We start from the raw sequence: 23,719 nt of genomic DNA on the forward strand, positions 1-23,719 counted from the left end.
GAAACTCAGCCTGAGGCTGCTTGTGTGCATTTTACTAATTTGACCTATGGCACCATAATCAGAGCGAGCTGTTCCCTTAACTACAATATTAATTGTAATGGTAGCTTTAATTCTTTTCAAGTTTACATCATTTAATGATGGCTTGCTTCTCTTGTGACTGTAAAAAATGTTTAAGATCGCTTCCCTAGATGACGTTTTTGCACTCTCCCCTCTGCACAGGTGATCCCATCCGAATCTGTCTTTCTGTGACTCTCTCTGACGGCTTTGGAACGGGAAATCTGTGCATATGGTCCTAGTCACGGCCTTGTGCAATTGGTGGCTTGGTGTTAGTGAAACAGAGCAACATCGTGGCCCCTCATTTTCCTTGAGTGCCCTAGAAAACATGGGGTGAAAACGCTAACAGGGAGTTCACTTGAAATGCTTTACAAATGGTCCTCTTGTGCTGTGCAAAGGGATCTAGGATGTGAGCGAGGGCCTCGTACTAGCTTTTTCATCCTTAATGCTGTATGACTGTCTTGCCAGTTTCCGAACATTTTGTAACTTAAAATCAACCATACTTATCATTTATTATTATCTGTGCATATTGTGCTACATATAAATATATATGTGTGTATATATGTACATGCATACAGTATGTATACTATATATCTATAGCTTCAGTAGGTTTTTCACTGTGATGTATTTTACTCTCTATAGGGTACAAGATGCTTTCATGACAAATGGCAATAGCATTTTCCAGCTCACGCTGTTTTTTTACACCAATATAATGATAATTGAGAATCTTAGAGATTCATTTAAAATAATCAATCATACAAAATTATATTCATTGTATTGCAGTCAAATGGACTGTTTTGTTTTGTTTTGCTCCTAGGGGGGCAAGATTCCTATCCGATGGACGTCACCAGAAGCCATTGCATATCGGAAGTTCACATCAGCCAGTGATGCATGGAGCTACGGGATTGTTCTCTGGGAGGTGATGTCTTATGGAGAGAGACCGTACTGGGAGATGTCCAACCAGGATGTGAGTATATTGTTATCTGAGTTGTGTTCTCAAACAAATGATCAAGCTGTGAAAGGAAGTGAAGCGTAATGAAACCAGGTGGCTCTGAGTTTTTGACATTGACGTTGAATGCGATATGGAAATTAAAATCTCCCTGGTCAGGTAAAGTTCTAATGAACTTAACAAAAAGCCAACATCTTTTTAGCAGGGTATTTTGGACCTCTGAAGGAACATATTAGAGAATTTTATCATGCTGGTGGCTTTCTGTAGGATGATTCAAATAATTCCACTGCAATGAGGTCATTGCCTTTCACATTCCTTAGCTTATTGTTAGAAAACCCTCCTAAATTTCTGTTGATCCCCTTTGGTTCCACTTGTATAATATTCTGTAGAAGTTTTCTGTAAACATCAAATACACAGAATAAATTGCTCTTGGACCTTGTGAAAAAGAGAAGCAAAGCATTTCTACTAAGATTTTAATGAAACAAAAATACTTCTGGAAGTAATCAGCAGATAAAATAGAGAAGTAGAATGATCTCCTTAGAAGACTTCCAATACAGGCTTCTTTGCAGCATTAGTAAATTATCCAAGCCTGCAATCCAAATGATTAATGGATCTCTCCCAGTATTTTTGTAAGAAGCATAACATTTCCCCAATAAGATTTTTATTATATCTATTTTGGGTTCTTTTGCTGTTGTCTTACTAATCCTAGATTTATTCCACAGGAGTTACTTATGAACCGAATTTTCTGAAGTACAGTCACTAACACAGATTTTCCAAGGGGTTGGTATATATCATTACTAGTAATAAATTAAAAAAAGTCAGTAACATAGTTGTAGTCAGACATTCTCTATACTACTTTATGTTAAACAAGGAAAAAGAGAAGACAAATTCCTTTCAAGTGAGTACTTCTGGAACGCAAGTCTCTGCAGAAAACTATGTATTTCTTTTAATTAGTCATGAATGTTTTTTCCATTGTTTGTGGAGATTAATGGATCATGTTACAGAGGCTGATAGACTAGTGGAATGCCTTTAATAATATCACATTAAAATCAGAAACAGAAGGATTAACCTATTTATGTGCTCTGCTTCATGGCTGCTTAAACCACGGACTGTTCTCCTATCCCTATTCTGACTCAGAATAGTTTTTCCTGCTTTTGAATTAACTGATCCAGATTAAAAGGAAAGGTTAACAGAATACGGCTTTATAATTTTCTACTTAGAATACATTGGTGTTTTATTCATGGCACAATACATACTGTAGGACTGATCAAGAGGCGTTATACTCTAGTGAAAAGGTTGTATTAGAAAGCTTCATAACAGTGTAAATTCTGGGCTATTTTTTTTTTTTTTCAATCTAGACACATGATAGACAATCTAGACAAATTTTGTCAAATCTAGACAAATGATAAAAGAATTGGGCCTGCACTGCCTAGTAGGAAGAGTACAGTTATCCTCGTGGTAAGTTTTTAAAATATTTCCTGGCCCTGTGAGATCAATTGCAACCAAATTTGTCCAGAAGACTTCTGTCTGTCACTTCAGGATGACCTGTGAGAGGGTAGGTTGGTCCACTGGAGAGTGTGGAAAGGGTGTGTTGCTAAGGGTGATCACAGGAGAGATATTCAAGACCTTTTGAAGTTTGGCATAGTTAAGCAAGCACCTTACTAACTGTAGCTTTTGTTTATGGATTTAGTTCAATCAAGTGTAAGTTTTGGAGATCCTTTGTAGACTCTCACCTTCCTCAAAGTCACATAGTGTATCTTAACTCCCCTTTCTGTATGCCTAATTTACTGCCTGGTTTACTTTGCAGATAAACCAGAGGCATTGCACGACAAGACAATTAGAGAATAAACACATTTGTTTAAACACAGAATGTCCATGTTAATGTGGCTCACAGAACTGATAAAAACAAGTCGATTTAAGTGCCTTTAAGTTTTCAAAAACTTTTATCCTTGTGCAGGTGATTAAGGCTGTTGATGAAGGGTACCGCTTGCCACCTCCTATGGACTGCCCAGCTGCCTTGTATCAGCTGATGCTGGACTGTTGGCAGAAGGACAGAAACAACAGACCCAAGTTTGAGCAGATTGTCAGCATCCTGGATAAGCTGATCCGTAATCCCAGCAGTCTGAAAATAATCACCAATGCGGCAGCAAGGTGACATATTAGATCTTACATTGCACATAAATAAATGTCTTTGATTTCTTCATCTTCTGTAATTAGAATTTGTTTACTTTGTTCACCCACTTCTTCAATTTTTAACTGTAGCTGTTTGCAATCTTGAAGGCTAGAGAAAGCTTCCTGACTGTCCCTTTGGGAGAAGGATTTAATATTATTATTATTTTTATTATTGCTGTTATTTTTATTAATTATTTGCTATTATTTATTCAAATTGTGAAAAGCTGTTATGCTAGGGTTATGAAACCCATTGTAAGATTGAGCAGAGGTTTGGGAGAAAAATACAGATGGCAGATTTGGCCATCGTGATCTTTTCCTTCTGACCTTATGTGGTGTTTTAACTGCTTAGTGTTTCATAGGTTACAGGTAGCCATGTTCCTAAGTATCTTTCTGAATTGGGTCCAAACACATATCCTATACTCTTATGCTCTGCTCTGACAAGTCACCTTAACTTTAATCATACGAATAATCATTTTGCTTTCAGTAGGACTCACAAACTTAAAAATGCACTTACGTTCCTGTTAGATCAATGCCTTAACTAGGAATTCATTTCCAACCTGTGCAATATTTCTCATTGCATTAAAAACATTCTTTTTTAATCCTGGTTATTCAACACACTCTGGAACATCACTGTGATGAGATAGGAATTATCTCATTGAGAGAGAGTAACTGAAGAGTGTGTTGACAGGTAAGGACACAATGAGGATGTGGTGAAATAAGAGCTTTGGTTAAGTAGGGTTTAAGTGAATTGGTTTGTATAATGCACAAAATGTCATACTCTTACTGAAGGGATCTGAAAAGATGTAAAATTACTTTTAGCATGAATGCTAGTGCAAAATCCTCTGTCCTCAAAGCAGGCAGAGTCAGGGAGAAATGCACTCTGCTGCTTCAGACCCAGGTCTTGGAGAGTTTTTCAGTGGGCAAGAGACCAGAGTCTGACGTGAGGCAAGCTTCAAAAAGGAATACAGCAAGACATTCCCCTCAGACCTTTCCTTGTAACACGGCACACTTCTCACCGTAGCAATCGAATGGGAAGGCACAGAAGGGAAATGGAGCGAAGGCGGGGGAAGAGCCACATTGATACTGCAGCCCGCTGTGCAGGTGACATGGACCTGGCCTTCTTTTCCCTGGCCCCTGGCATTGTGTTGCATCCTGAGCTAGAGGCTGGCCATCTTAATAGCCTCCCACTGCCACTCCAGAGATGTGAAAAGGAAAGCAGAGATGGGAGGAGGAAGGCAGCCATTCTAATGGAATTTGCTTTGAAAAAATATATAATGAGAGAATACTGCTTGCATGGTAATTATGTTCCAGTAATTTAAGTGGTGGGCATTTAACACGTAGTAAACCAACATGCTTACCAAAGCAATTATTTCTGTTACCTGCCAGGTAACAGAAAACAAAAAAACCCCAAAATTGTTGGAAAAAAAACCCCAACTGTTTAAACAGTATCTTCTCAGTCAAGCATATTTCTTCTAAACGCATTACACCCCCATTTGGCAAACGATTGGTGAAAATAATTATTTTGTAGGGATATACTGAAGCAATCTGCTGAATAGGGGAGTTGGGAATCATGACTATCCTGTTTGGGTTTGGGGATTTGATTGCAGAAACCAGTGCTGCATGTTTTGCATTCCAAACAGAAGCAAAACGTTCCCTGTTTACTGCCCTTCCAATTTGCGGGTTGAACCACAGCGGAGCTGAAAACAATGTTGAACCATCGTTTCCAGTTTACCTGTTCATAGCCAGTAAAAGCTGATATCCTCTAATGGAGACCAAATTCAGTCCGAGTACTGCTTGTACCTGCTGGGTTCTGCACGGGAGCACCGCAGTGCAGTATGGCTCTCTCCCGTCTCCCTCTTGTTCTCTTTACTCCTGTTTCATTATATGCTTTACTGGTGCAGGCAGGAGAAGCTGCACATCGGCACCACGATGCCATGCTCTCTGCTCATGGCACAGCGTGGGGAAGGCAGGAGGCTGCTAACACAGTAGGGGACTTCTCACAGATGCTTTAGGTGAGCCCTCAGTAAAATGCTCCTCATGGCAGGCTGCTGCTTTGGCTTTGATGTGGAGCACATTTCTGAGGAGGGGAAGTCAGAGGTGATTTTTATTCCCTCCTTCCCAATTACCTTTCCGCTGCTACGTCCTTGCGCCCCTTGCATTCCCAAGCAGTGCAGTATCTCTCCCTCTCTGCAGCTCCTCACTGCCCGGTGACAGACGGGTGGCTGTGGGGTCTGGGTGGTGGGCACACCGGCATGGGTGAGCCCAAGCCCTTCCCCTCTGGGAAGGCTTCTGTTGCAGTTCAGGGAACATGCGATCCGTGATCTCTCCATCTCACTCTCCCTGACGGTGTCTGCAGACCAACCCAGGCTATCCTTAAACTTGATCACGACCAAGAATTAGGTATGACAACATGAGGTGCTGGGCAGTCCTATCCAGATTTGGAAATCCGTGATCACCCCCGTGTAACCATTACCAAAACTGACTAATCTCGAACCTCAGACCTGGCTGACAAGCTGCAGCCAGCTCCACACCCTCTTCGTGTCCTGCAGAGGGGCACTGCTGCAGGTAACATGCACTCCTTCTGCAGTGGGAGCCAGCGGTGCTGCTGGCCAGGGACTGAGCGCCGGAGGTCCAGCATCGCTTTCTGGCAGGCTGACAAAGAAAAATGAGAAGCCAGACTTAAAATGGGCTTGGGTCTTGCTGTAGCCTTATGTGCAGAAATATGTAACTGATATGAAAGGGCGGTGAGTCAAGGCAGGTCCTCGAGAAGGAGACCTGCAGTCGGATCCGTGCCGGTATCCTTGGACTGTCAGCAGCCGGAGAGGGACAGGCATCGATGCAGAGGTAAAGCACTCTGCGACTCAGCCCCGAGGGCTCGGGGGATTGCATTGGCTCAAATGGCTGCTCTCAGTTGTTATTTGAGCCTGTAGTACTCCCGCAGCACCTCTCCTCATACACGTAATAAGCAATTAATCTAAATTATAGAGGTCCCAGCTCTCTTTTACCCGTGTCTGTGGTGCTACTGGAAGAATGCTAAAGCTTTATGCCCACCATATGCTCGTAGGTGTTCAGAATATACTTGGTCAGGAAAAATGTTTAACCTGACGATGTCTGTTACAGATGCAAAGCCTGTCTCTTCTTACAGATTTTAGAGCTGATGTTTGTTTAAAATAGTCACAGCACTGTTGTATCCTATTTAAAAGCACATTGCTGGAGGTGCATAAGATATCCCTGTCCTCTGGTACATTGCTGTAACCTGACTTCAACTGAAGGATGTGCTTGACTGTACGTCTGATTTCAGGCCATAGCCTGGGCACGTTTTATACTAATGCCTCATAGGAATACAGGAGAGGAGTCAAAGCCTTCAATTCTGTATTTCCTTTTCAGTTTTCTATCCCATCTGGCCACTCCATGGCATCTAATATTTTCTTGATATCCAAGGGGATGTTTTTATCCTTATTGATCGTCTCTTTGCAGAGCGTTCTACGTGCTTGTGAACCTTACGTTGACAAAAGCTTTTCTGTAACCCCAGCACAGCAAACGTTTCATTATACCTTTCCTGGTGTTTGTTGCGCTTCATCTCTAATTCACGTGCAAATTCCTTTCCCATTCCTTGTAAAGTAGAGAGTATGGCTGCTTGCTTTCTTACCTGTCAAAACAGACTTTTTAATCAGGTGGCTACCTTGAGCTCTTGCTAACGAGACCAGCGCTGGTTATGGACACCTGGGTGTTTTGTGTCCTTTAGGCTGCCTGGAGTTATCTAGCTCTGTGAAGGGCTGTAGGAACAGAACTCAGCACACAAAAAGTTGTGCAAGCCATGCGGTTTCCTAAAGCACAACCTCATGATATTTTTATTTGATTTATGTCTTGCTGTTCTTTCCTGTTTTCTGAGCATTATGTTCATTTTTATAACAGAGTCCTTGGGTTGTTTGGATATCTTTAGGGTGGAAGTGAGTTCATAGTTCTTCCAGTTTTGATCAGGTTCATTATTTTTCTTCTTGAGCTTATTATTTTTTAGTCCACTGTGTATTACTTCACATTTGTGAACATTTCATGCAGATACAAAGCAGATGGAAAGTTTTCTAAACTTGAGTAGGAGAGACAGAATCAGTTCACCCACCTGCTAACCAGTTGGTGAGGCTGTGGTCTGAAAGGGCTTATTAGTTGTTGTTTCATTTGTGTGGGGGAAAAAAAGATGTAAGCCAAGAGTCACGCAACTGGAAATACTTTGTATATACTACAAATCTTAAATGGACTCATAACACTTCATTTTCTTTATCTGTTTCTTTTGTTTATCACTTATTTATATTTCTGATTTTTTCCTTATATTTCTGATTCTGATCTTGTATGTATATATATATATATAGATATGATGGCTCTCTAGAGTTACAATGCATATTACCATTTTAGGTATATGAATCTTACTCTTACACAGCCATTTAAAAAAAATGCATTCAAAACACAGTGTATAATTAGAAACATATTTAAAGCATTTCTGTGTCCCAAAATTAATTAAGCTGTTGGAGGATAGTGTGACCTTGAGGTATAAGGGTTCTGATACGGGATGCAGGCAAACCAAGTATTACGGCAGCTTTCCTATGGTTGCTGTGTATGTTCACATCTGTGATGTAGGTGTGACTAAAGTTACTTAGTCTTCGTGACCCTGCTATAAAACAGGAATAGCAGAGTTAATCCACAGCCTCTGCCAAGAAAAAGCATTTGAAAAAATTTGAAAAATGTTTTTAATTCCAACACATGATTTTTAGAAATTCTGAATTTCTGCCAGGTCTGTGATTGATTTCAAAATTGGGAAGGAATCCACACAGAAAAATAAACTGCTTCTGTATTTGCTTTTGTTTCTATGTAACTTTTTGGTACAGTGAAAGTCAGGATCAAGTACTGCTGCTGTTGTTTCTTTATACCACAAGTATATATTTAAGAGAGGAGGAAAGAATTACATTGCAAACAAAGAGAGAAAACCACTTGAGAATTCAGGATATTTCTTTATTAAGTGGTCCGTAACAATTTTTCGTGTTTCTAGCTGTATTAGTAGCTATATCTAAGTGCAAGAATTGCAAGAATTTGTCTCGTATATCGAATGCAGAAAATAAACAGCTGAAAGTCTTCCTTGTAAAAAAGATCATTATTTTATGAGTTGCCCAGAGTTAACAGCCAACAATTTTGTTAGTTTCTTTGGGTCTTCACAGAAAATGCTATTTAATTTGCATTGCAAATTGAGAGGAGGATCTCAGAGGAAGGAGTTTTTAATGAGACATTTATTGTTCAGTATATTTATTCTCAGTTCGTATCTAGCCCAAGCATCTAATATGGAAAGTCATTATCACGTCTTACTGCTTACACGGAGTGCTGTAAAATTATCTGGTGATTTTTGTCCACTTATTAATAAGATGCCGGTGGTGTGGTCTGAAACACGTTTGCGAAACAGTTTTCGATTTGGAAATGCAGCTATCAAATATTTTGCAGAAATCAGTTGGTCCTTCTTTTATTTTGGAAAACGTGAAAACATCATCCATTTCAAAGGCAGTTGTCTTATTGGAACTTTGTAATTCTTGTTTTGTTTAGCTAACTTTTCTGTCTCTCTGAAAATGTAAATTGCTTTCCTCACAGGAGGATTAATTAGCAAGTTTGCCCCAAATCTTTGAAGATGAAGGTGTTACAGGCTAACCAGCAGTTGTTAATAGGATTCAGCATCTGTTTCTTCTGGCATGGAGCTCCCTTTAGTATGAAATACATGGAAAAGAGTGAGCTTGCTCAGCAAAGGCAGTACACGCCATTAAAGCCATTTGGTTTCGTAAGCAGAGGCAGGACGCAAGGCTGGCTCTCTTGCACTTTGTAGACTCCTCGCTCTGCTCTCCCAGCACTACTTGTAGCATCAGCCAGCCAAACTGCTTTCCAGGCAGTCCTGGGGTTTAAGATACTTTCAAAGGATTAAAAATCAGAGTCTGTGTTCTCACATATAGAGGCTCCTGAAGCAAAGTTTTATTTTGTAATTTCAAGTACTCATTTTAGTCCACTAGTCTGCTCTGGATAACATAATAAATGTTAAGTGTTGCAAAATATGAGAAGTTACGTTTGCCTTTTGTTTCAGTTTATTAAAGGATTTCTGAATAGACGTACAAAGCGAAAAGCTGATTCTAGAATAGGGAAACCAAATCAGATTTTTAAAGAAATAATGCTGCTTACCAAAATAAAAAAGCATTTACAATTATACTTATGCTAATTTCAAAATGAACTCAATTATGCATGTTAACTATGCACCTTTTAGGTGTCTAGAACTTAAATAAAATGTAAGGCCAAATTTCTGTTTTCCAGAATAAGGTACCTCGTCAAGCTCAGTCAAGTTATTTTTTATTTACAATAATGAATATGCACTATTCTTTGTGTTTATGAATGACAATTATGGTACATGGATAAAACCTCTTAAGATTTTATTTAAGGCTCTGGAACTGAAGTTTACAAAATGTGTAGCTGCCTCCTTGGAACTCAGACGCCTGAGACTGTATATCCCATGCTATTATACAAATTTCACCTCTTCCATTAATTTCCAAGTTCCCATTCTGTGATGAGAAAGCAGCGTGCCCAACTATGGGAATTTTTTTTTTTTTAAATTCATTTATGAACAGTTATGTGGATTTTTCTTTAATTCCCAAAATACATCTTTTTTTGGTAATTCATGACACTATGTAACTAACTGTATTGAAAAAAAAAAAAAGGCATTGTTTCTGGCTTGTACTGCAGCATTGGAGCTAGATTTGGTTTCAGATCTCTTTTATGTGTTAGAAGTTCTCCATTTAAAATACAAGTTCTACCGCTATTGTTATAGCTAAGGCTAGAAAAACAAGAAAGCCACTTATTTTCAGAAAAAGCATAGCTGAAATTCTTTTAATATAGTCCAGGAAATTTAGGGAGTCGGGGTCAGTCACTCTTCCTGATGAAAATACAAAAGTGTTTGAAAATGTGTGTGAATAATTCCTCATACATTTTTTCATGTGTTAGCAAGTTGTTTACAATCCTATCCTGATTTTCTTGAATTTGATGCGCTGTTTGAATTATTCACTGGAGTAATTTCCTTGAGCAGGTTTTGGACGAGCCGTTATTTGCGAGTAGTCGATTGCAAGTGTTCGCTGCTAAGCATGTGCTTTGTTGTCCATCATCGTGGCTCTCTCACTGGTGTCAAGCGTAATGTTTGCTCTCGAATGCCCAGAGGCATCATTTGCAATTTAAAATTTGAAGTTTGCTTCTCACAAAGTTTGTTTCCACTCAAAATCTGATGATTCGGTGGAAACTCTCTAGTATGCAAGCTTGGTAGGATATTTATGAAAATTAAACTCAATAGAAGCAGTGAACAGGTCAAATAAAAAATTCAGACTGCTCCATTATGCAGCATAATTCAAGCCCTGTTTTTACAATAATATTTGCAACAAGACGACTGTTTGTGTTGGCTGAATGTTTTGTTGAAAAGTTCCCTTTTTTTGCCATTCAGGTCAGAAGGCTTCAGATGCTTGACATGTATTGCTGACCTGCTGCAATATTGCTTGTTTGCTTCTCCCCGTTAGGAGCTTTCAGGCTGGAGGGCTGAAGGAAGGAGATTTCAGTTTTACTTGGAGCGTTTCAGAGAGGGCTTACGCTTTCTGCTTGTCCAGGCGTTAACAACAGGGTCTGGGTTTGGCCAAATGCTGCGTAATGCAAGCCTGCATGTGAATTTTTAGCCTCGTTCAAAACCCAGCAACAATATAATCTGTGTCCTAAAATGGACTGCTCGCTCTAAAAGAATTCAAGTGATGTAAGCCTGCAACGCTAGCTCTCTTTCTGAAGTCTGTTAAACATAAGATAGTGAAGTTATGGAGCGGGGGGCGGGGGGGGACTTAACTACAAATCACACAGAAAAATGGAAGAGTAAACGATACTCCTTGGTGTCTAATCATAGTTTGGGTTGTGCGGGGAATCCAGGAGTTAGACTGAGGAGATTTTTAGAGACTTTACTTAGCATGCTAGAGACAGAAAAGCCCTATTTTCACCTGACTTTTCCAGCAGCCATTAATACCATGCCTGAAGCAGAGGCAAATCAACCATTGTTCCTTCAAAGTTAGAAGTTGCTGGGGCTCACTGTTAACAGAGACAATAAAACATCTATTTGCACTTTCACACCTCTAATTTGACTCTGCTGGTGAAACTCAGACAAGAATTCACGGTAGACCGAACTGGGTACTGTATAATTTAAATAGTAATGCAGCCAGACCAGCGGGTGGCCTGATCGTGAGCGTTTGCTGTTTACTGCGATTCCGAGGGATTTTGTTCTGCTGTTCTCAGCAAGATGTGCCGGGTTTACAACGTGAAGCCCTCGTTAGCGTTAATGGCAATTCTGCGCTGGAAATGCTGGGAAAAGAAACTGCTCGGAGCCGTTGCCTGATGCCGCGAAAGCTGTAGCGAAAGTCTGTAGAAATTCATAGCGCGGACAAATGTGAGATAGAAAGGCAAGTCGTACACAGCAAACGGTCGATGCAAAGAGCCAGAAAAGCGTTTTAAAAGCTCTCTGAGGCATTTTTCTCTCCCTCTTTTAAAGAGCCTGTAGACTGCCCTAACAATAATGACTGGTTGTCTTTAAGTGTCTGTCTCTGGGCCAGCTACGAATCCCAGGAAATGGCCATGTGGCATTACTTCTGCGGCCTAAAAGCACGGCTTAAGTTGTGTTATGAGAAAAAGAAAACCATTTCAGCAACATGCTGGTATTTTTTGCCTTCAGTGGTTTTGGTGGGGGGAAAATGTAAATTGAGGAGCATTGATACACCCGGGCATATGATTTATTACCCCCTCAGGATGCTGAAAAATCCCTTGAAAAGCATGTTGTGAGGGGCAGCTAAAGGAGTAGGGAAGACTGGAGGACTGACCTATGGGGCAGTTGAAATTCCATTTGCGCATTATCCTAGGGGAAGCTGTGGTAAGTTTTTTGCCAACGGACAACGTGGAGCTAGAAAATAAGAAGTCCAGGGTGACATTTAGAGAGATGTATCGTTTTGCAGCAGGCCGTCAGCCTCGCCTGCATTCTTTTCCCTGTTGGTTATTTGTATTACCCCTCTTTATTTCTCCAGCTCTCTTTTGACTTCAAAGAGTAGTCACAACCTGCTTATTCTGAGAGTGTGCAAGCGTGATGTGAATCCCCTTGAGAAAAGCGAATGTGCCACCCTGAATTGTGTTTTAGGGACTAAGTTACAAATTTTGCTAAGGGTACCTTAAAAATGGACATTAAGAGGTGGAACTCCAAAGATTCTTATCTTTAAGGTCCAGGGATAATCAAGGGAACAGAATGACTCTACTTGTCCTTGGCTTGTCATTTATTTACTAGTCTCCTGTTGATACACATGTATACTTATGATTCTGCTTGCTGTAGAAGAGAAAACTAGAATTTGCTTTCTATGCCAGCTGTTGTTTTTTGGTTTATTTTTCTCTTGAAACAGGAGATATCCTTCTTGTTAGACCTGAATTCTGTGCTTCAGCTTGCCATAATCATAAAGCATAGAGGATTTGTGTTCAAACCAGGCCTCGCTCCCTCCTAGGGAGCAATTTGGCTTTACAAAATCGGCTTATAATTACCTACAATTTGCCACAGGAAATTACTTTGTTTTTTAAATGCTTTCCCCTTTAAAAGAAACTGACTGTGGAAGGAGAAATCCAGATTTAAAAACTGAGGGTTGGTTGTGTTGTTTGGAGGAAGGGATGGAAAGAGAGAGGCTACTGCAATACGAAGTCGGGGATCACGTGCGCACAGCTCCTCTGCGTATTTGCAGAATACCACCCTTCGTGCAGAAGAAGTGGCAGGACATTTTCCTTTTCTTTGTCTCAGTTCCTGGATTTTACAAGTTGACGTAGCCCTTTCTCGCCGAGCAGCGGCCGACCAGAGATGCGATTTCCGTGCCGTATGGGGAAGGGTTCTGATGATGTTTTCTGTGGTCTTTGTCGCTACTATACGGTGCAGCAAAACTTTCCCTGTGTTGTGACAAAAAGCTGTGCTAATGATAACAAACTATAGCTCTCCTTGCTACTGCGGCTGACTCAAAGGTTAATTCCAACTGTTAATGTAATGGGCACATCCAGAGCAAGCTTTCAGCAACAGGGCATTTTGTAACTGGCGTCTCGCTGTTACATTTGTCTCTCTAACCTGCGTCTTGCTGATATTTTTCAGGGCACCACATGTCAGGAAATACAACTCTGTAGATAGACACACAGTCAGGATGAACAGGATAGAAAGTCTTTCCATGACTGTTGAAAGATAACACAATGGTGTATATCATTGTTGGTCAACGCAACAAAATAAAGAGAGCTCAAAAATAAAGGAGGGGAGAGAAGAAAAGAAAAGACAGAGGGAAATGTTCTATTTCACTTCCCCTGAGCAAACATGTAATTTCCATGATTTCTTTTTAATGACTCTCTTCTGAAGCTAGTAGGTACTGATTTATGAAAAGCTGTAAAAGATCAGGTGGAACCCTGCAGGACGTCGTTTACAGCTGCACGGATTGCAACCCATCTAATTTGTCTAGTAAAGTGTGAGCTCATGGCGCACATCACCCAGACCATAAATTTCACGTTCAGACCTTCTGTCTAGGGGCTGGGTCAGGGGGAAAAAAACTGCCGATGTGTGCAGATGCTCTGAAAGCCCAGCTTTCCCTTGGTGCATGCGAGGAGACATCACAGACTCTTCACAGTGAGACAAATTCCTGTTCATTGATAAACTGTCCAGATGTCCTCTCTGAGGAGGAAAGTAACTAATTTTTGTTTGGAATCGTACAAGGAGAAAAATGATACTTTACAGTGCTGGTTATTCTAAGGTCACTTGCATTAAAATTAGGTCATATTTTTTGTCCTGATGATACTTTGATCCAAGTAATAAACATAAAAGCTCTTTTGGGCCACTCTAATTCCTAATCCTAGAGACCTGTTCTATTTCAACTTGTTTATACTTTTTTTTTCATTAGTGATTCTTGAGTCAGGCCTTGTGTTATTAGATTTAAGTTGAAAAGACATTCTAGGCTGGAAAAAAAAAATCTCCATGCTTTATCACAAAGAACACTTCATAAATACTCTTAATAAATGTCTTGAGATTCCAGACGCTATACCCAGAAAACTATAAATAAAAAACATTGGCTCTTCATTGGACAAACAGTAGTCAGGGAGATGCAGGCTGTACAGCTACTGAATAAAAATATTTTGGGCCTGATTATCTAACCTGAGCCTTTAACTGGAGAGCGTTTAAAGCTGTATATCACATAGGTGCCTAAGATCTGTTTTTAGCACGAGAACAGTAACCCGAAGTGTGCTGCCTCTTCTGTCCTCAGCTCAGTCTGTGCGGCCATGCTGTGCTTGCCCTTCTTTACTGTTTTGGGGGCAGAGCAGGTTTCTGGTGTCTTCTGTCGCTTTCCTTTCCGTCTACGGCTGTTCCCAGGATGCGAGGTCCATAGTTGGTGCCAGTGATCATAGTCCTTTGCAGCAGCTCCTTGTCCTGGCTGGGCTCCGGAGGGAAGGTGGTCAGGCGAAAGGTGCCTGATGAGGAACATCGCTGCTCTGAGACCTGGTGAAAACTGATGGTGAATCTACAGCAGTGTTATGTCCATTTGTGGTTTTGAAGTTAAGATTTTCAAGCATCTAATGAGCTCTTTAATTATGGCCGGCAATCCTAAAAGGGAAGAAGATACTAAAATAATTTTCTGAGCCTGAAAGAGATGGACTGATTGATAACAATTGGCAAAACATCAGAAGTAAAAGGTGCTGTTTAATATGTAGAAAATACCAAGAGTTATTGCTTAGCACAGCTATGTTGTTCTTTTCTTCAAAGGTAAAAGTCTCAGTATAACTGATGTGGTGTCTCCTGATTCCAGTGCAAGTCAGACGTGCTGCAAGGGTTATGTTATTGCAGTGCTGCTGATCTTGATGAAACTTAATACAGACTTGTGTTGGGGTTGAGAAGTTTTGTTTGGATTTTCTAAGTTGCTTATTCACTGCTATTTAGACACTTTTTTCTCTTTGGTGCCTTTACAATCTCCCCCTTTATGTTTTTTCCAGTGCTCAGAGTTGGCTTGGGTTTGGGGTGAAGAGCGTGTTTTACCATCCAGATCAGTTCTCCAGTACCAGTAACTGTCACTTACCTCTTCCGCTGTGTAATCACTGCCTTTAAATTACGGTGTTAGTCTAACCACCTCTCCTTTTCACTTCTTTCCAGTGACAAAAGTCACTTCAGATGGATTCAACTGTAGTAGTCAGACTCCTGTGCAGGTGATGTTTCACTAGAGCCATGGGGAAAAAGAATTATGGGGCAGAAAATAGACTGTGAAGTTGCAGTGCTAACCGCTTTGAACATCCTCTAGTTCAGTCTCCTGTGCTCGTGAGCAACACCATCATAAGTAGCACAGCTAAGCACATGCTTAGCTTGAAGCCTGAGATAGACACCCATAAGGTAGTTCACTTAAAATGGAGCACGTATGTTTCTGAAAGGGGGCTAAAAAGCTGTCCAGTATGGACGTATGTTTGTCAGGGGAGGAAAAAACACAGAAATAGGGTTGATGTCTCTAATAACGTCTGACTAGTTGTGCTGGTTTTGGCTGGGATAGAGTTAATTTGTGATAAATAAGTCACGACACTAGTCAAGGAAGTCATTACTGTACTAATTAGCACTGAGAGAGAAAGGTAACTAGAAATAGTAAGATGTCTTGTCAGTAGAAAGAAATTAGTGATCATATTGCTATTCAGGGGCTTCTCACACCTCTTAGAAAAAATAGCAAGTCAGTGAGGAGGAACAGCTGAGCACAGGTTCACCTCTCTGGGAGCTGGCCGTCTCCTCCAAGCTGTTTGCCTGGAAGACCCGTTTCAGAGAGGACAAACCCCCTGCCTGTGAATGCGTGTGTGTCTCTGGGGACTGTAGCAGTCTCTGAGCGAAAACTAGCTGGGCCCACTTGTGGTGTTTTTAGGTGGCTAAAACGAGGTGTGGTAGAGCCTGACTCTAGTGACTTCATGGGGAAGGGCTGGCATTTATTTTTAGTCTTGATGCTCTCAAGTAAGAAGTTACGGTATGCTCACAAGACCATGAAAACAAGAATATTCATTCCAGACAGAACCGAAGTTCTGGATCAATATGGGAGCAGCCATTTTTGCCGTTTGCAATATGCAAAATGCAGGGTCAGCTGCAATATATTCCTTCTTGATAAAAAATGATACATTTAATCATTATTGTGAGAAGGGTATTTTTTTCTCACAATAGCTTATAGGTAGACTTATGCAGATGGAAAAAGCTTTAAATGGGCAAAGAAGCATGGGCATATGTTTTGTTTCAGTCATTGTGTTGGTTTTGTTTGTTTCTTCCTGGTTTCTTCATTGTTTTCCAAGTAGAGAACTTGGGTGCAAATCACGTCAGTTCAGCATCCTTCATGAGCACCAAGTTAATTTCAAAGGCAGGAGATGATTCGGTTCTCACTTCTAAATTATTTGTATGATATCCCTGTGGAAGTTTCAGTCTTAAAGTGAGCATCAGTTTTAAACTGGACATGGCAATTGCGTTTTACATTTGGCTAAGCATATTTAGTAACAAATTTCCTCATTTCTGCCTCTGTGCGCTGCAGAGTGCAAGTCTCATGCAGTTACATTTGTCTCACAAATTCACTTAACATTTGATTTTTAGACTTGATACAATTTTTTTAAAGCCACTAGTGTGTTGTTATTTGTGCTCCTAACTTAGTAGCAGCATTTAGGATTTGTCAGTGGGCTGCCATACTCTGAACTTTGATACGTGTCAATTCTACCAACACGCTCAGCTTGGAGTCTAGAGCGTGCATCGTTTGTGTGGTTTTTGGGACTAGGTGAATCACATAAATATAATCTAAATTAGGCTTGTCTTTGCTAATGCTTCACACATTAAATTGTAAGGTAACAACACACTTCATGAACTGGTGATGCTTCAGTGTTTTAAATATGGGCGTGAGAAGCTGGCGCTCTTAAGCAAGATGATTACGCAGCGTTTGTCAGAGCTGCCAGCGTGAGTACATGTGGTGGCCTCAGCAGCAGGTAACATCCACAGACGAACAGAAAAGCCACGTCTAGCCTGGAAGCTCCTGCCCGTGCCAGTGCTAAGATTAGACACAAAATAAATCCGTATGTATCCCTGCTCCCTAACTTTCATCACATTCTTTTTTATTTCAGGCCATCAAATCTCCTCCTGGACCAAAGTAACATTGACATTTCAGCCTTCCGCACGACAGGTGATTGGCTCAATGGTTTTCGGACAGGACAGTGCAAAGACATTTTCACGGGCGTGGAGTACAGTTCCTGTGATACAATAGCCAAGATTTCTACAGAGTAAGTTTGAATTGACTACAGCTCTTCATCACTGGTTGTGGCTGGAGGTACAAGTTTAAACAGAAGCTTAAGAGTAGCGTTTTTATGCAGTTTCCAGTTTTTAGCTAAAATATTCTTACATTTAAAGAGACAAATGTAAAATATCGTTATAGTTGCAATACACGTGCAGGAAACCTAGATGCTCTGGTGATTGTGTGAAGGCCATGGTCCAATAGCTTTTTCTCACTGATGCCAAGGAAATTCCCCATTTCTTCTGATGCAGTAGCACCGTGCATCATCTGGTACGCCAGCATCACTTTCTTTCACTCACAGTTTAGGAGTTTCTGTGCTGATTCTTTATGTTCTGCCTTTTATATGGGGTTTTCCCCACAGCTAGCACATGTGCCAATCATTTCCTTTATTGCCTATCCCATATTCCATCAAACCAGGTGAGACAGAGCAAGCACTATATAGCTGCTTTCCTCCTACATGGTAATAATTATTCAGGGGATGAACTCCCTCCTGCCTCTAGTTTTGACATTTAAACATGCTAAACTCATAAGTTTACAACCTGCAAGTTTATTACATTTAAATGCAATCTGTCTTTGTTCTACTGATAAGGAAGAGTAGGGTATATGTTCTATCTGCACCTGAAAAGGCATCAAGTACAGTTATGAACTACAGTCAAAGGAAATCTTGACTCCCTGTTGGGCTAGCTGGATGCACTACAAGTTATGAAGAAGTAAGCAGCAGCTGCGGTACCGACAATTAAACACATCAATGCTGTTAATTAGTGTATTATTGCAACTATTAAGAGGCTGCTAATGGCTTTTTGTAACAATTACCCTTTGGGGACAGTGCAGAAATCCTCTAGGAATGCCCAATTTCCTGTAAGCCTGTGTTAGCCCTTCGCAAGTGTTAAACCACTTCTGTGCCGCACAAGGAACAAAGAGACCGGGCGGCCTGGAGAAACGAGAGGTGAAAAACAGAGTAGATGCTGGAAGCTTGGGCGCGTAGCCATTAATCTCAGTGCTGATACCAGAATTCAGGCGACCATTCAGAGGGCTCAGCACATAATAGCGAGATGTCAGCACCGCTCAGGAAAAGCAATCAGGCTGATGGGGGGATGGAGACGGTAGAGAGGTTCAAGACGGCAGCTGGCCCAGAGTGAACCCCTTGCCCCTACGTTCTCCATTGTGTCACTGGAGAACACTGTTTCATTGTCTTTTCTTCCAGGTAAGCAAACACAACGAGGTTAATGAGTTTTTACTCTTTTTTTGCGGCCTCCTGCTGTTTTCATACCATGGCTCTCAGTACCAGGGTTTGTGTTTCAGCAGTATTGCCATACCTGGAGGCTCCCCCAATGCACCAGTATAAGACGAGCGAATTGATTTCTGTTTGCTCACGTCAGCCCTAGGAAACACAGACACAGTATGCTCACTCACCCGGTGCATCTTCTCTTTTTTCCAGTGACATGAAGAAAGTCGGCGTTACAGTGGTGGGGCCTCAAAAGAAGATTGTTAGCAGTATCAAAGCTCTAGAAACTCATACAAAGAACAGCCCTGTTCCTGTGTAAGGTACCAAAATCATGTTGCTCAGGAGAGGAAAAAAGGAGAAATGTTGCGTCACAGGGCAAAAGTGATGGCTGATAAACGGCAGAATTTAAAGGCGTTCTTTGCAACAGCTTTGGAAACATAATGATTGAAATTTCAAACCCACTAAGACACTCACATATTGAGTATAAATGCCTTAAAAATAGGAGTGAACTTGTTTTCTATCTGTTAATCCTAAAGGGTGGGTGCTCTTGATTGACTGTTAATGCAGATAGTAAATTTCAAAAGAAAAAAATATGTAAAAAATCCTTCCAAGTAAAAACCAGTGATACTAAAACCTAGAGCCATTTGAATATTAAGTGACTGAATAACGTGAAAAACCCATGGACGTAAAAGCTGTGTATTTGATCTATACAGCAAACAAGAAGAAAGAAAGACTTGCAGTATTTTTATACAGAAGAGATCTGTAACAGGTATTTTATTTCTTTAAAAGCAAGGAAAATAGAGGACTATACCTCACTACCTGTCTGGCCATATTTACTATAATGTCATTGTAACATGCTATTTCAACTTCAGAAAGGAACACAGAAATAAAGTTTGTAGTGACTTTGAGTTAGTTGACAAAAGATTTTCGCCATTATGTTAGCTTCCCTAATTGTGTTCATTTAAATAGAAACAAGTCTTAATTTTTAAAAGACTTATTTATTTCCTTTGTTTTTTCCATTATTGTTTATATTTATGCTTAAATACCTTAACCTGGCTGTATTATTGCCAAGTGCCAAATGTTATCAAAGCTTCATTGGTTCAACCTGAGAAATTGTCTGAGGGTTAATTACTAGATTATTTGATACTCATAACATCATATATGAAATACAGAAGGAAAGAAAGATGGTCTTTTTTCCAGTTCTGATGCTAGACAAAGCATCTGGACTCGTTGAGATTCCTTCCATTTGCTGTGAGTGGTATTTTAACCCTGGCTTGAGTTCTGGCAGAGTTGTGTGCATATCGATCTCTAGATCAGTATCTGGCCCAGTCAGGTGCCTACATCTTATTTACTTCCCAAAGGCCTGCTTCCCTGTCAAAATAAGGGCCCTTGTTCTCCGGTGGTGTTCAGGTGGGAGGTGTGCCTAGCAAACATTAAAAAGAGTCAGGGTTGCGTCCCGCGTTAACTGAGGATGCTTTTTGAGTTCCCTGGGGAGTGGTCCATTTCTGGCTCCCATCTGGCAGGCTCTGCTCCCGACGCTGGGAACTGGGAGGTCTACCACCGTGTGGGCGGCCACTGGTAGTTACACTGAGATGGTGACTTGCAGCCAAGGATAAGCGGATAGTTTAAAAGGATGACTTAAGCTTGTGAAATGGGGCTTTGGTATGTAATTTTACCTAAGTCTGAGCTAGAAGACCTCTGCCCAGGTGCTGCCGTCCTGCAGGAGCCTTGCTTTTTGGCACAGGTTCCTTAGGCACCTGTTCCTTGAAAGAAAGCAGAAAGGAGCCCGTCTTTAGGAAAGCATTCACATTTCCCGGTAGAAAAAGGAGCCTGGAAGGTGGGATTCGAGAGTCCTCCCCCATCTTCAGCATCTTCCCACCAGCGAGCTCTTAAGCTGCTGCTGCGGAGTACATCGGTCCCAGTTCTGAGCAGACATGACTCTTCACTCTGAAAGTGAGTGTTTTAAATCGCAGTGTGAGGCACTTCTTGTGCTATGTACAGACGAGCTTCTTAACGCTCTGGAGGTGATGCCAGGCGTGCAGATGTCAGGCTTTGGGCAGTAGTGGAAACCACTCCAATTCCCAACTTGCCATGCTGGAATCGAAACCTGATTCTGATGCATAACAGTGAGTCCCCGTAAGTCCAAGACTGTGTGGGAGGCAGATGACTATATGGCACGCCGCCTTTTGCTGTGCGTGCAAAAGCAGGTCACTAGTTGTGCTTTCTTTGTTGTATTGGTTTGGGTTTTGAAGCTCCTTGTAGCATAGGGCACATAAGAAAGGGAAGAATCAGTTCCTAGGATTTGTGTGGCTGAATCAGCTTTTAAATTGGTCTTCATGGGTCCAGGACTTATAAAATGTAGAGACACAACGTTTAGCACACAATGCTAAATAGAAGCAGAATTAGAGACTTTTTAATGAGTGCTGGCAGTGAGCATGCTGTAAAGGACTGGATTTGAGACACACTCACGGGATAATAATTAGTAATGTTTTCTGAAAGAAAAATGGAAGGGTTTTAAAGTAAGTAGAAATAAAAAATGAGAAATGGAAGAAAATTAAAATAAAGCACTGAAGATGTAAAGAACATTTCTCCTTATCTGCCACAGTCTACTCTGAAATGCAGCATGCTGAATAGAAAAGCTGTATTTTCCATTGCTTAGTTCATTCAGAATCTTTCTTTTCTTCGGTTTGAGATTGCTCTAAATCAGACATTGTTGGTGAATTTAAGTCACCAAAATCCATTTGCAGACGTTGTCTGTGTGGGTACAGCTTTTTATAAAATATTCCTTGCAACGTTTCTCTTCAGCTTCGTTCTGCCGCTGGAGAGTGGGGGAGAAGGGGCTGGGGTGGGGGGAAGACGCGTGAAATGCTTCTGAAAACACAGAACCAGTTCTTAGAGTTTTAGATGGCGACTGAAAACTTTGCACCAACCACCCTCAATTTTCTCTTAGTATCATGTCATGTTCCTTGCCCACTGTTTGAGCATGCTCAGCGTAAAAGTTTAAATCTCACTGATGCTTGGGAAAAAAGAAACTCAATTTTGCTTTTCTTTGCTATTAGGAGTAGAGAGTTTTAAAATACGTTTAGTTTTCTCTCCCTGTCAAAAGTTGATTTGTACTGTAAGTGGCCTCTGTTGCAAGCATCCTATACTCCCTGTCCCCGTGTACATATGTATACATAGCAGTGTACAATTCTTCATTGTGGAGTAGAGATAACTAGAATTCGTGTGGCCATCTTCCTGTACAGGACTTGCATCGGTTATTGACATCAAGCAAAATGCAACTACTCATAAAATGACATGCCGTATTATTGGTTTTGTATCTTTAAATATAGTTTCCATTTTATTTATTTCTGTTAACATATCTAGTTTTGTGCTGTTATTTAGCATTCAATAAGCAATGTATAGATGTGATTCGATTGGCAATATGTATTTACGTTAACTTGTATGTCAAAGCATTACTTACTCATTTAGATTATATATTGTGCAATTGTAGATGGCCTCTTACTAATGTAAAATGATTTGTAGTGGAAACATTTATATTTTTATAATAAACATAATGAAAGTATTTTTTACATACTGGAATACTGAGGTGATTGCTTGGAGGACAAAGTAAATTTATTTGATTAGAAAAGTGTGATAAAATTGTAATTAAATATGGATAAATTCTGAGTGTTAAAGCATGGGTTCAGAGTGAAAGCTAGATATTACCTATATTATCTATTAAAAGAAACAAGTAGTGCAGGTTTTAACTAGATAGACCAGCATTTGTGCTAAACTGACTTACATCAGTCAAAGACTTTCCTTTCTCCATGGATATGGGAAAACATCGTCTACTACAGCCTGCCTATGGGATATTGAAAAAGCTGTCATTTATTTTAGTTGTGTCAAGTATTTCCAAACTTTTGCTTTTTTTCCTCCCTTGCCAGTGGACCTCTTTTCATCTTATTACTATGTTGAATCCAGTAAAAGATGTACTTTTCAACAAAATAAAAAAGCCCACCGCTTACTGTAATTTAACCCCATGATCATTTCTTGCCTCTGAGTATCTGTATTAGATAATATTTTGCTCCTGTTTTGTTATGTCCATACCAAGTTGTTTCTGTATGCTTCGCTGAAGTACAGTGTCTTTGAAAATGCCAACATACAACTCAACTTTGCATCTCAGGAATTATCTTCCTAGAAAAATAGGAGTGGTTTGAATGTTCACCAGTTACTTGAGGAGTGAAGTTACAGGATCTTTCTGTACCATAAATAATTTTTGCATGCTTTTGTGTATTACTGTGCTTGCTGGTGCAAAACAATGAATGATATACCTGTCCTGGAGTCTGTAAGTTGATAAACTTTATGGACGTGGATGTAGCATACTTTTTTTTTTGGCATTTTGTCTTGGTATCTTCAATAGAAAGGGGAATCACCGAAAAGAGCTACCCAGAATTGGACGTAACTTTAAATGACAACAGCTGGACTGAAATCCACTTTTTCTTTGTAACACCCGTATGCCTCATGCTGTGCTGCAGTGGGTACATATGGTGTCATTTTAACTTCTAATGAGTGGGTTTCAACGCTATACTTGAACAACAGGGAAGCAGCTCTGTTGGTCTAATCTGTGCAGTGTGCGAACTATTTACGTTGCGAATAGGTTTCACTTCAGCAGTTGTGGTACACTGACTTGTGTCTGTCCCTTTAGCCTTACTGGTACATTGTATTTGCTTTATATCCCAAAGGGCATGGTGGATATTAATGCTTTTATAACTGTTGCATTTACTGTAGAATGGTATTAATACTCACAGCCAGTTCTGGAACAGCAGTAGGATGCATTCACATAAAGAGCAGCAGAACAAGCAAATGCCTTGTAGCCCACCACCATGTCTCAGCTCAAATCTGGAGGGATAAATTGCTGATAATCAGTTCTTCAAATTCAGATATGCCTTTTTTTTAGTAATGTCCAAG

At 40.5% G+C, this 23,719-nt stretch overlaps 1 protein-coding gene across 4 annotated transcripts in view; it reads left to right on the forward strand.

Annotated features, from left to right (window-relative positions):
* Positions 1–23,065, forward strand: part of EPHA3 (EPH receptor A3) — a 235,603-nt gene extending 212,538 nt beyond the window's left edge. For all 4 annotated transcript variants that reach the window (XM_075515385.1, XM_075515413.1, XM_075515393.1 and 1 more), the window contains 4 exons: positions 872–1,021; positions 2,961–3,154; positions 17,378–17,533; positions 18,983–23,065. In XM_075515385.1, coding sequence (XP_075371500.1) covers positions 872–1,021; positions 2,961–3,154; positions 17,378–17,533; positions 18,983–19,088 — 606 coding nt within the window. In that variant the 3' untranslated portion in view covers positions 19,089–23,065. The remainder of the gene's footprint in view (positions 1–871; positions 1,022–2,960; positions 3,155–17,377; positions 17,534–18,982) is intronic.
* The last annotated feature ends 654 nt before the right edge of the window (positions 23,066–23,719 follow it).

This window comes from Mycteria americana, chromosome 1 (genome assembly GCF_035582795.1).
Source record: "Mycteria americana isolate JAX WOST 10 ecotype Jacksonville Zoo and Gardens chromosome 1, USCA_MyAme_1.0, whole genome shotgun sequence".
Lineage (NCBI taxonomy): Eukaryota > Metazoa > Chordata > Aves > Ciconiiformes > Ciconiidae > Mycteria > Mycteria americana.